At 39.2% G+C, this 13452-nt stretch overlaps 1 protein-coding gene across 1 annotated transcript; it reads left to right on the plus strand.

Annotated features, from left to right (window-relative positions):
* Nucleotides 1-1731: 1731 nt before the first annotated feature.
* Nucleotides 1732-13418, plus strand: opn3 (opsin 3). The gene is made up of 4 exons (XM_066679467.1): nucleotides 1732-2172; nucleotides 5550-5869; nucleotides 9697-9948; nucleotides 11866-13418. Exons 1-4 carry the CDS (start codon nucleotides 1854-1856, stop codon nucleotides 12130-12132), a joined length of 1158 nt encoding a protein of 385 aa, XP_066535564.1. The 5' UTR covers nucleotides 1732-1853; the 3' UTR covers nucleotides 12133-13418.
* The last annotated feature ends 34 nt before the right edge of the window (nucleotides 13419-13452 follow it).

Raw genomic sequence — 13452 nt, forward strand, 5'->3', positions numbered from 1 at the left:
CTGCTAATTAAAATAACATGGTAAAGAACACATGCTGTACAGCACACTCAACAAGTTTTAGGACAGTGAATTCAAAATCATTATGCCAACCCAGTTTCTGGAAATGTTGAGATGCTGCACTAAAGGTAAATAAACACAAATAAATTATTTGCAAATCATTTAAGCCCTATATTTAGGATCCCCCACCCCCTTTTTTATGTGTGTAATATATGCTGCCAATAACACATTCCAATATCGGGCAACAAAGAGTTAAAGGCAGATTTGTGTAATGGTACAAAAAAATTGAAATTAGATTAAGAAACTTGCAAAATCCATTGCTCACACATACTAATCAAAACCATGTATCCAGAAATGTTACCACTTTCTCTGGGTCTGACGTGAAGTGAAAAAGTGTCCTGTGCTCCAATGAATCAAAATGCAATCAAAATTATTTATCTGAATATTATATTCCTGGCTGTATCAATTTCAATTTTAAAAAATAATCTGATTAAGAGAATGAATATGGGCTGAGGATGTAGTGACATTGCAGGACTTCTAATTCCACAACGGACTGTATCTCTTGTCTGAAGATCATTCCATCATATTCTGCCTCAAACCTGAATTGTCATTGGTATTAAGTGCCTCAGAAAACAGATTTAGTGGCTTTCAGGTGGACCAAATAGTTAAATATGGGATCCTGGACACATGGGACAACTGTTAAGGATCCCAGCTGTCATCTGAGTCTTTTCTTCAGTCTCTTGTAAAATCTCTGTCTTTAAATAGCTCCCTACACTAATGAGCTGAGACCTTGTTGTCCCTGTAATGTCAGGTCCAGCTTCAGTGCAATTATCTGGTTTTGACATTCATCAGACCAATTTTTAGCTTAGTTTAGTGACTGGAATACAGGGGTGCACTGTCAAAACAGGAGCTTTCTCACTGGGTGGTTATGGATTAATCTTGACAACATATATATAATCAGTAATTAGGATCATATGCCCTGCCCAATTCAATTGCATTCAGTGAAAAATAGCTTTGTCAATATCTCATAAAATTACTAAATATTTAAACTAAAGGAGAAATTATTATTATTATTATTATTATTATTATTATTATTATTCATTATCTGTAAGTGCTTATCCAGTTCATTACCCATGATTGTGTGAGTAATGAGATAAAGGGTCCACTAAAGATATTATTGGGCCACATCACAGTGCCCAGTGTGATTATCAGTTGTGATAGCACTGTATACATCATACTACCACTACACTGCATTAATTACATTATTGAGTGTAACATATATTTTATAACATTTTGATGTACTTTTACTTCATTGTCATTTAGATCTTTCAGCTTCTTAAATTCATATGCTTATTCCATTCTCACGATTCCATTTTGGGGGTTATCAATAAACTGTAGATGACAAAAACACTCCAGCCTCTCCATTTTTATTTATTTATTTTTTGTGTGTGTGTGTGTAAGGTTTAATGCTTAACCTGCTACTTTTGTGTTGTTATGATTGTATCAAAACAACAACAGTTGTTTATGGCTTTAGGTTAGTCTACCCACTTCAGGTTCTTTATTCTGTTACCGTAGCATCACATTCACAGATATAAGGCTAAACTCCTCCCTCACGCTGTGATTGGCTGGTAGTATTCCCGTTTGTGAGTAGGAGATGGAATTGGACTGAATATGGGTGGGATAAAACAACAACAGCTGCGCTAAATTGCCCTCATTTCCCGTGAGTGGAATTACAGAAAAGGGAGCCATAAATTCACAAACGCGCACGTGAGACACGAGCGCTCCTTTACCATGACCGGAGGTGTTGTGAGCGCGCGCTGGAACGGAATAATGCTCCGAGCAAACTTCCGCGCGCGATGAATCCCTTCAACGAAAATGGGACTGAGACGCACGCGGAGAGAAACCTATTCGCCACCGGGACTTACCGAGTCCTCGCCTTCACCATCGGCACCATCGGCGTGCTGGGCTTCTGCAACAACGTAGTGGTCATTTTACTTTATTATCGATTCAAGCGGCTACGGACTCCAACTAACTTACTGCTGGTCAACATCAGCGTCAGTGACTTGCTCGTGTCCCTCATCGGCGTCAACTTCACCTTCGTCTCGTGCGTAAAGCGAGGATGGGTTTGGGACGCGGCCACCTGCGTTTGGGACGGATTCAGCAACAGCTTGTTCGGTCAGTGCTCTTTCTCTCCGTGCAAAAGTTGTTCAAAAACTCACTTTTAAACTGTTTCTTGCTGGTTTTAACATGGGTTATTGGGGATAAAACACAATGTGACTTGTTCAAATATTATTACCTTTTTAAATTAACACTACGTATAGTTTTAAAATTAAAATGACAGCTTCAAAATGTTTGTGGTGCTTCACTGACCTGTAATAGGGAGAGCAGAACCTCTGTTGTTGCTACTCTGGCTCAGCACTGTAGAAACTGCACTATGTAAGTTTCGGAGAAGGGTAAGAAACCACCCTTGATTTCAGACAGCTTTGCTTTAAAAGTTACACTGCAACTGTACGGGGACCAGAAGAGTAAAAGTACCGAATCATACCTCGAATTATTTTAATAGTCATATATATATATATATACACACACAATAATATCATTAAATAACCCCTAAACACTCTTCTTTTTTTAATCAGAACAGTATATTTGTAGTTTGCTAAAAAGAAAAAAACCTTATTCCTCTGCCCACTCCTGCACTACAGAAATGCTCAGTAATGACATTGACTACTTATTTCACTCATGATAGGACTTCTTGCTCCTGCACCACTCGGACATGATAGCAAAGATATCCCTGTAGCATTTTCATTTAAGTCGTTTGCCATTGTGGGTACTAACTAACTAACTAAATAAATAAATAAATAACCTGCTCCTCTTTATCCTCTCACGGTATCATCTTTGATTGATTAGCGCATAAAGAAAGAGCTGAATTATTTAGGGTCTTTTAAGCCCACCTGGCTCTGGTGTCAAAAGCCTGAGCTTCGTGAATGGCTCATCAACCACTCGTCTCCCTTTTGACTTTTGTACAATTCACTGTGCATAGTGGAGACTCGGGTGAAAAGAATATCACAGAAGTGCGCAATGTGATTAATGCCTTCCTCAGCTGCAGCAGCATTAACTGAGCACTACACTCCTTCAGTCTTCCACAATAATTAATCATCAGAGCAGTATGTAACTTTCAGGCAATCCAGGGGAGTTAGAATCAACTAAAATAAATAGATTTTGAATTATATTAATTTGTTGAGAGTTAATTATCAGCAGCCAAAATAGTATAATCACATCTGTCCTTATGTAAATTTGTTTTCATGGTGTTATAATTCAGGTTAAAAAGAATCGATGAACAGCACAGTAAATTATGCTACAGACAGTTGCACATGCGCGTGAGTAACATATAGAATGCTTCATAAATATTATGTAGTGGAAAGTAATGTAGAGTTACAGCCCTATGTGCACATTTTGAACACCTCTGGATTTCCAAGTGAAAAATTATACATGGTCTACAGCATTGTATTTATAATTAGAAATGTATTGTGCAAATAGAAATATGTACAGTTATGTACAGGCGTGTCTTCGAAATAAAATTGCTAAAATGTAGACCACTCTATAAATGGAGGACAAAGTTGGCCATATCAAAGACATGTTTGTGTTTATGGCTAATTCTTTTAATATAGTTTGCAGGTTTTTGTATGGGGATAAAAATACCCTGATGTGCTGCAATGCTGTATATCAAAGAGGTCAGAGAGAGAGAGAGAGAGAGGCTGATGTGATGTGATGGCACATGACAGTGACACATACATTTTGCCCTTTGACAAGGCTTCTGTGGAGCGTGTGACACAGTAACCCACATTATTTGTCGGGTCCATCATTTCCTGCTCCGCCGGAGAGGCGAATGACGGATTGGTTTTAACCTGGAGCTGTCATCTCTCCTTCCCACTGTGGGGTGATTATAGGGAGGGTTTGTGTTTGACTGGTGTTTACAGAGGACAAATTATAGCAACAGCAATAAAGCGCCCTAGAGAATGATAATACAATAGCACAATAATGAGAATCAGCATAGCCCATGGGCTTATCACATCCAGACAGGTATTGCATTAAAGCAGCATAAACAGGTTTGACAGGAGATGCTCCAAACAGATGTTGCTAAGGCCATTAAAAGTGGCTGCTGTCGGAGCGTGTTTGAGAGGATATATTAAGACGTCTCTCTGCTGAGGATCGATGGAGTACTCAGAGCCAGTGTACACGATCCTTCATCAGTCTGTTAGCTCAAGGTCACATAGGATCAGGATCATTTACCTGCTCAATCGCCCACTGTGGAAGACAATTACACAGCTCGCTGACTTATGCATATGTAGATAAGTCCAGGTCTATCCACACAACATTTCAGCAGTGCTGTATGCCGTGGTACATGGCTGTATGCAGTATGTGTGGCATGAGGTCAGTGACTCACTCGCTGAATAATTTGCTGAAGAGGAAAGATCTAATCCAATATGTTTCTCTAACTAGTCCCATAAATTAATTCAGGCTTAATAATAACACAAAACCAGCCAGTATTCATAACTGACTGTTTTATACATGATCAAACACTACATTTTTACTGTCCAAAAAAAGTCTTTTTGGAAGGCAATTATATTCTGATAATCTTCAGCCATGTAGAAGCAATATTTAGATATTGGTGCTATACTCACCAACCTAATATTAACTGGTGCAACACCAGTACTGTAATATGTTAAGTTTACTGGGTTAGGAATATATAATGTCAAAATTGCATTCATTTTAAACAGACCCTACCAGGATCATACTTTTCCTTTGGCATAGTATCTTTCCAAATTTCACCAGTGCCAAAGAAACAGCCTCTGACTTGGAGGTTTCCACATAGGTACTTTATTAAACTCTCAGCGTAGTCTAGTTGGAATTCTTCTCTAGATTTTCTCACACGATGCCTCTTGACACAAAAAAAGTATTACATGTTGAGGTCAGTGTATTTGTGTTTATTTATTTATTGTCCGTATCCTGCAAATGCATTGCCACAGATTACTCAAAAGAGCAAGCTCCACATCTGTCTGCCTCTGTGGTTCAGACTTGTGCAGATGTGGGTAAATGGGTCAGCATGTCTCTCCCTCTTTAGGTTTGTTTTAGATGCTACAGGTAAATGCACAGATTTTTTTTTTCTTTTGCCTTTATTTAGGGCAAATTGTAATCACCAGCCATGCACATCAATTGATTTTCTGACAGCACTGCAGGGTGTAAAAAGGTTCTAGAATCCCATGGTGGGAATAGCATGAGTGAGAGAAGGAGAAAAAGCAAGAGACAGACAGACGGCAGACTCTTTGCCCTAGATTTTGGCATCTACTATGTTAATGTGTAGCAACATTAATGCTTTTAGCACCAGTAAACATAACTCCACTTGATCCCTGTTGAAACCTTGGATCTATTTCCAGCTTTGAAGAGATTTTTCAGAAGAGATTATGTGTTTGGTTTTCACTTTTACATCGAATAAGAAGCTGTTTTCTAAATTATCAACCTTGTTTCATTTTTATCATCATCTCTACTCACAGGTATTGTGTCCATCATGACACTCTCTGCCTTGGCTTATGAGCGTTACATTCGAGTAGTCCATGCTCAGGTGGTGGACTTCCCCTGGGCCTGGAGAGCCATCACCCACATCTGGCTGTACTCGCTGGCCTGGACGGGGGCTCCTCTGCTGGGGTGGAATAGGTACACTCTGGAGGTCCACCAGCTGGGCTGCTCTTTGGACTGGGCTTCAAAAGACCCCAATGATGCATCTTTCATCCTCTTCTTCCTGCTTGGCTGCTTCTTCATCCCTGTGGGGGTCATGGCTTACTGCTATGGGAATATTCTGTACACAGTGCACATGGTGAGGCAAACTTAAATTTATAAAGATTCTGTTCATGTGGTAACCAATTGCTTACAATGTGTTTTTTGGATGTTCGACCCACATATGCATTCTTCCTTAGCCAATGTTCTTCAGCCTGAGAAATATCATCACAAGTTTGTTTATATTAATTTACAAGTCTTAGAATGTTAATCATTACAGTGACACAAATGCAACCATGCTAATCCCCTAAGGCACCAGGGGGACCCAAGTATTTGTTTATGAAATTGTCAGATGTGATATAAGACCAGAAATTTACCTTGTTTCTAAAAGCACTTTTTAAAAATTCACAAGATGTTTCATCACCATGTGCTAGCTCTCCATTCTGTTTGTGTGCTGGAAAAATATTCAATGTTTTTATGCAGCCCTGGCTCTGTAAATAGGGGAAAAAGAGTCTTGGCCTCTAAATGGCATCTAGAGGCTTCTGGATGGTGGAGAGACTTCCAAACATTGAAAATCATGAAAAAAAATTAGGATGTTGCTCAATTTCTGCTCCATATATAGGTAATACTGACTTAAATTTGCTGTTTCACATTACTAACAGTGGAACCGACTTCAAATTTGTGACACCGCAAATTGAAACTAACTGCATGAAAGTAAACACATACCAAAAATGATACAAACCTCAACAGCTCAAGTAACAACTGGGGTTCTCTGGCAATTCAAACAGTGATTTAAAACGTACAAGTTAAACTTCAGCCATGTACAAACAGTAGGTTTTGGGCATAGATTTCACCATTTCTGTCCATTATGAGTTTTTTCCATTGAACCATATGTCTTTACACATGTACCTTCCCTGGTTTTCCATGTCCCAGTTCCTTGTCATTTTTCATTCTGTTTTAATAGATGGAACACTGCTGCACCTGGTCTGGAGGTGTCTGTGGTAAACAATGATGTTCCACAAATAGTCTGTACTTTCTATCAGAAAAGCCCTGATCCATGCCAACAACGTCCATTATCAACAACATAGCTTGAAGCTGTTGATGAAATATGGGAGATTTTATTTATCAGTGCATTAAAGGGCTCTGATAAGCATGAGCAAGTGCACACTAGAGAGTTAAGCACCCTCTGTTTTGACCAGCTCTGTTTTTATGAATTATTTATGACTCATAGGAAGCAAGGCATTACATCTGCTCAGTCTGCTCAGTCTGAACAGTCTACCAGCTTCAGTTAAGTCACTGGAGACCCACTCCACCCCATGTACAAAAACACCCCACATTCATGCTGATTCTCATGTACATATATTCACATAAACACGCACAGGCAACAGCCCTGGAACACAACAGTGGGATTCATCAGTACATTCACTTTTTTAGCATGCCTGATTTATGTTCGCAATTTCCCCTCTCTGTCAAAATAGCATTTTTAAAATGACACTGACATTCATTCTCACCGCACTCTGTCTGCCCCATTTGGGTGCGCTTTGAAAATGTCTTGACAGATTATAGAATAAGTCATAAGTGTGTCAGGAGCCAGATGGTGGTGGCGGGGATGGATTACCAGATGCGGTGTAAGGAGGGTTTACAATCTGTCTGTCTATTAAAAAAATGTCTAATAAAAAATGTGTCTGAAGTTTCTTCTAGACAACATGATAATCTGATGGAAAGACAGAGAAGACTTTAGCTGAAGTCTCTGGCTGCTCAGATATTTCTCCTGAGAATAGGGTTGGAGAGATCAGTGAAGTCTCACACTGTGCACAGATTTGCTGAGAAAATAACCGAGAACCATCCATGTTGATTTGTATCTGAACATGACATTTTTCCAGTTATTTCTCATATATCTCTTAAGATCTCTCAGATTTAAATTTCCGTGTTGACTGATACAATATCACCTCCTAAGGGAATTGCACTCTTGTTATCAAGTCTCCTGACCCAATAAAGAGGAACATATAAACAGTAAAATTCTCCTCTGGGGAAAACAAAGAAAATGGGGCACATGCATCATTGTTCAGTCTGCAAGCAGTTAAAGGACATGAGTAGTCATTACATGCTCTGTTTTAATGAAACCACAGCCATAATTATCTTCTGATTATAACTGCATCCCTGTCCTGTGCAGTTATTAATGCATCATAGATACACAACATCACCTCTAGTTTGAGTTTGAATTACTCTTCAGAATATTACCAAAACACCCTCTACTGGTGACCTACTTCTGTGCCAGTAATTATGACTGTTGAAATGTATGCCATTCTCAGCCACAGTCTGACACAGCAACTTCTTACTGCTGACCTTGAACAGCTGTGTCCTTCATAATGATGAGATTCAGGCTGTAATTAAAGAATCATGTGGAGAAAGACTGGTATTAATTGAAAGAGGCTTCCTCCAGGGAATAGTTCCCTTGAAGACAGACACTGAACAAAATGTAGCGGACAAAGCCAGGTCATATTCAAATGAAGTTGCAGGTGATATTTGGTCTGGCCCAGATCCAACATGATTTTTTTTTCGTCTGCCTTATTAACTCAGTAGATTATTTCCTTACTGTGGGAACAGAGATTGGGTGTATTGTATTTTAGTACTGTGTGAATTTGTAGTCTATTAAAAATATTGAAACTACCTTTATACATATTTAATATACAGTATTGCCACTCTATAACAACAAATCTCCTTCAAAACTAACTGTACAATATTAATTAGTCAAACTGCATACATACCTGATAAATAGGACATTTTCACAAGCCTCAACAATTACATTTTATTTAATTTTCAGTATTTAATCATATGACCCTTACATTGCAGCTTTCATACTTTTTGAGACTGCAATGAAAAGGTATTTGCATTTTCTGCTCCACAGTATCAAGTATGAAATGTTGAATTGTGGTGTGAGGGGCTTTTTTTTAAATGGTACACATTCCTTTAGAACTATAGCACTGTTATCTTTTCTTTATATGATATAGAGATTTTTGGTGATTTACCAAATCAAGCAGAGTTGTTAGAAGTAGTACCACTTAGTCTATTTCTATTAATATATTTTTGGCTAAATTCTTGAAAAAAAATCTTTTCATGTTCCCTTTACATTTTATCTAATCTACAGGGTGGGCCATTTATATAGATACACCTTAATAAAATGGGAATATTTGGTGATATTAACTTCCGGTTTGTGGGTGGTGATTAAGAGGGGAAGAGGGCCATGTGACACATCAAACGTATTGGGAATTTCACAAGAAAAACAATGGTGTGCTTGGTTTTAACATAATTGTCATTGCAAACCTCTTCTCCCACTCTTCACACACTGATAGTAACACCGCAGGAGAAATGCTAGCACAGGCTTCCAGTATCTGTAGTTTCAGGTGCTGCATGTCTCGTATCTTCACAGCATAGAAAATTGCCTTCAGATGACCCCAAAGATAAAAGTCTAAGGGGGTCAGATCGGGAGAGCTTGGGGGCCATTCAACTAGTCCACGACGACCAATCCACTTTTCAGGAAACTGTTCATCTAGGAATGCTCGGACCTGACACCCATAATGTGGTGGTGCACCAACTTCCTGGAAAAACTCAGGGAACGTGTTAGGTTCAGTGCATAAAGAGGAAAACACATCATCATGTAGCAATTTCGCATATCCAGTGGCCTTGAGGTTTCCATTGACGCATATCTTTGTACACCATATACCACACCATACCATCAAGATGTGCAGCACCTGAAACTACAGATACTGGAAGCCTGTGCTAGCATTTCTCCTGCGGTGTTGCTATACTTTTGCACAGTAATGTACAATGTATAGAGGGAGTATGATGTTTCCTAATATTGTGATGATTAAATGGTAATTGATCGTTGTATCTTAAATCCTTTACCTCTTTTATGATTGATTCTAGCTACGGTCCATCGAGGATCTGCAGACAGTGCAGATAATTAAGATCCTGCGATATGAGAAGAAGGTGGCAGCCATGTTCCTGCTGATGATTTTCTGTTATCTGCTGTGCTGGACACCCTACGCTGTGGTTTCCATGCTGGAGGCTTTTGGAAAACAAAGCATCGTCTCCCCCACTGTCGCCATTATCCCCTCCTTCTTCGCCAAGTCCAGCACAGCCTACAACCCTGTTATATACGCCTTCATGAGCAGGAAGGTGAGGAAGGATATTTTGAGTGAACTGGAGTTTTACATTTTATTTGCTTAATGTTTAAACATTTATGTCAAAATGTATGAAATTCCTAAGTATATCGATCCTGTTAAATATTCAAATAATGCAATTTTACTTACCTACCCCAAGTTCTCTGAATCAGACATGAGATATTTCAATATGGGAAACCATAAAAACACCAATGGCAAGACATGTGGCAGTGTACAAACTGATTAAGCTAATTATATGTACCCAAGCTCTTCCTACATTAAATAAAAAGTGGGAAGACTGGAGAGATACAGTGGAACCTCTACTAACGAACGCCTATACTAACGAACTTTCCAAGCTACGAACTGGGCATTTGAATATTTTTGCCTCCACCAACGAACCATGACTCTAGAAACGAACCCGAGCCTCCGCTGAGCCGGCGGCTGGAAATGGCCACTGGCCCCAATAGGCGAGTCTCCCAGCGCGCCCAGACTTGAGTGAGTTTTAAGATTAGCAAATTGTAGTTTTAGCAATTTAGCATTAGTGTAAATAGCAGACATCGAAATTGGGCTAAGTTAAGCCGTATCTATGCTTCGTCTCCCCACATTCACCCACCTAATCTCCGGTATTCCACCCACCTCCCATCATACAGCCAGTACCTGTGTTACTCCTCCAGCCAGTCGTCACGTCTTCAAGGTAGCGATATTTAACCACTTAAAACTTTTTCTTTTTTATTACAGTTACCACTGTATTTCTTTTATTTTTAGTAATGCTATATGTATTTGTTTTACTAATTTGAGAGTTATGTAAACATATATCAGTGCAAAAAGGGTGACTTTCGGGGTGGGGGCTGGAACGCATTTTTTAAATGGGGAAAATTGACTCGAGAAACGAACTTTTCCACTTACGAACTGGGTCACGGAATGGATCAAGTTCGTAGGTAGAGGTTCCACTGTATTTCACTTCTGATTCAGAAACTCAGGATAATGTGAGTAATGTTCTCTTTCATCATTAATTCATTCATACAGCCAACTCCCGTACTGCATGCTTTCTGCACTAGCCAATGGAACAAACATGGTTCATAATTGACCAAAATACAGTCCAACATGTGAGGACTGACCTGTGCCTCCTCAGAGGCCAAAAGTGTGACCCATTGTACAGTCCTGACTAATGTGCTGACGTCAAGACCATGCGTCATGCCTGGACTTAAACAACAGCTACATGAGCAAAGGCCATGAAGGTTAATAGAATAACCATAACTATTAATGTTTGGGGGCCTTCTCTGCAGCTGCCTCAGTGGTCAGGAAATGTTGGTTTTCTGGAGAGAAGACTACAACTCGGAGCCACTTCTTCAGAGTAAATTCCAGCATAGCAAGGCAGTGGGCACGTAATATGCGTCATGCCTATGGACATGATGCACCTGAGGCCTGTCACAATAGCCATTTGGGTGGTCGATATATTGTCCCAGAAATAATTGAGATAAAAGATATTATTGTAATTTTAAGGCCATGCTATACAGATAATATAATAGCATAATAATGCACTTGCATCCCTTTAACAAGCAATGAATTTTTAGCAAAAACGTAGTTAATGAGAATATTCAGACATTGGAATTGGAATATATAAATGTTTCAATATTTTGACAGGTTAGCTATCGAGAATAGCTTGCCTTATTGCATTAGCCACAGGGGCTAATTCCACAAGATGCATAACTATGTTATAGCTTGTTTTGATATGTAAAAAAGCTCCCATAGTGTGGGTAGCTTTCGTTGATGAGTTGGCTTACAAGCAACTTGCCGTTATGTGTTATATAGTGGGGTTTACTTGCTTGGATCCAGTCTCATTTTACTAAGTATATTCCATTTTGATAACATCATTGTTTAAATGTACAAATTAAATGTTGTATGTCGATCATGTGTATGTCTCCTTGGTTAGTTTCGGCGGTGCATGATGCAGATGCTGTGCTCACGCCTGGTTCGCCTGCAGCGTAGCATCAAGGACCGCCCCCTGACCTGCAGTAATCGTCCCATTCGACCCATCGTGATGTCACATAGCCGTGACGACCGGCCCAAGAAGAGAGTGACTTTCAACTCTTCCTCCATTGTTTTCATCATCACCAGCAATGACACACACCCCCTGGGCATCAGCTCGAAATGCAGTCAGGCCTCAGAAGTGAACATCATTCAAGTGCGACCTGTCTGACCCTGTCCAGGGACCCCATCACCATGGTGACAAAACACTTAGTTCCACATCCTCCTTACTGTGAAGAAATTTCTTGTAAAGCCAAACTAATTTTGATCTGATCAGACTTTACTGACTGCTATGAAAACATATGACCATTTGGCCACACTGACCTGTTTCACATATCTATGAAAAGTATTTATTCAATACTGCTGAGGTTTCAGCATCTGAATGATTTACATGTGGAAGTAGTATTGGTTACTGTTGTAGTTTAATCAACTGTGTATATTTATTGTTTATTTATAAAGAATGCAAATATCAAAATGTAGGCCCTAATTCTCTTTTAGCTTTGAAGGTAAAGAGGAAAAAAGGAAAGAAAGTCTGTTACCTACTTCAACTTCTGTCTACTGTGGGACATATGGACCCTTTTTATGTGCACAGTTTTGTGAATGGAACTACTGCTGATATCCAATGTTAAAAAGCTTATATAACTGCACTTTAAAGGACTTTATAGCGAAGACTAGCTTTATGTATCTTTATGGCAGCATTGAATAATCTGTTTCTTTAATTCACACCTCATATTTGTCAATAACAGGAAATGTTCTCAGTTTTCAAGTTTTCTGTCAGTATGCAATTCACAATTGTGCCTGTCTCTGATTAGCTATCACAGTTCCTGAGCTAAATGGCAGCAGTGAGTACCTCAAGGCCTTTAAAGAAACACTACGTGGTATTTTTACTTTAAAATTACAGGCAATTGTCTTACTCAGAAAAAGTATTTCAGAATTCCTCAGAGGCTTTGCAGAGCAACAAAGAAACCCTGCTAGGCTACTGTTCAATAGCACCTCAAGACCTTTAAAGCAACACTACGTGGTATTTTTACTTTAAAATTACAGGCAAAATAATTGTGATGCTTCACTGACCTGTAATACGGAGAAAAGAGCACTGCAGAAATTGCACTATGTAACTTTTGGAGGAGGGTAGGAAACCTACCTCTGCCCTCTTCCTTGTTATATGGACAGTGCTGTAAAAGTAAATTACACTCTGCAACTCTATGGGAGCCCAGAAGCAGAAAATGCCAAATCTTAACTAGTGTTGCTTTAATAGTGAACTATTTAAGATTCTGAAAAGGAAGGATAGCATTCCTTGTTTGGAAATAAAAACAGAACACATGACTGAACAGGAATTTGTCAGTGGTCATGTATTAGGTGGGTACTTGTGTTGCATAAACATAAAAAAGGGTCCATTAGTCCTGTACATATGATCAGCAGAAAGAATTTGACTTTGATAGGTGATGAAAGACATTGTAAATAGAAAGAACTGTGTTTCTAACAGGACTCCTTG

This window comes from Hoplias malabaricus, chromosome 8 (assembly GCF_029633855.1).
Source record: "Hoplias malabaricus isolate fHopMal1 chromosome 8, fHopMal1.hap1, whole genome shotgun sequence".
Lineage (NCBI taxonomy): Eukaryota > Metazoa > Chordata > Actinopteri > Characiformes > Erythrinidae > Hoplias > Hoplias malabaricus.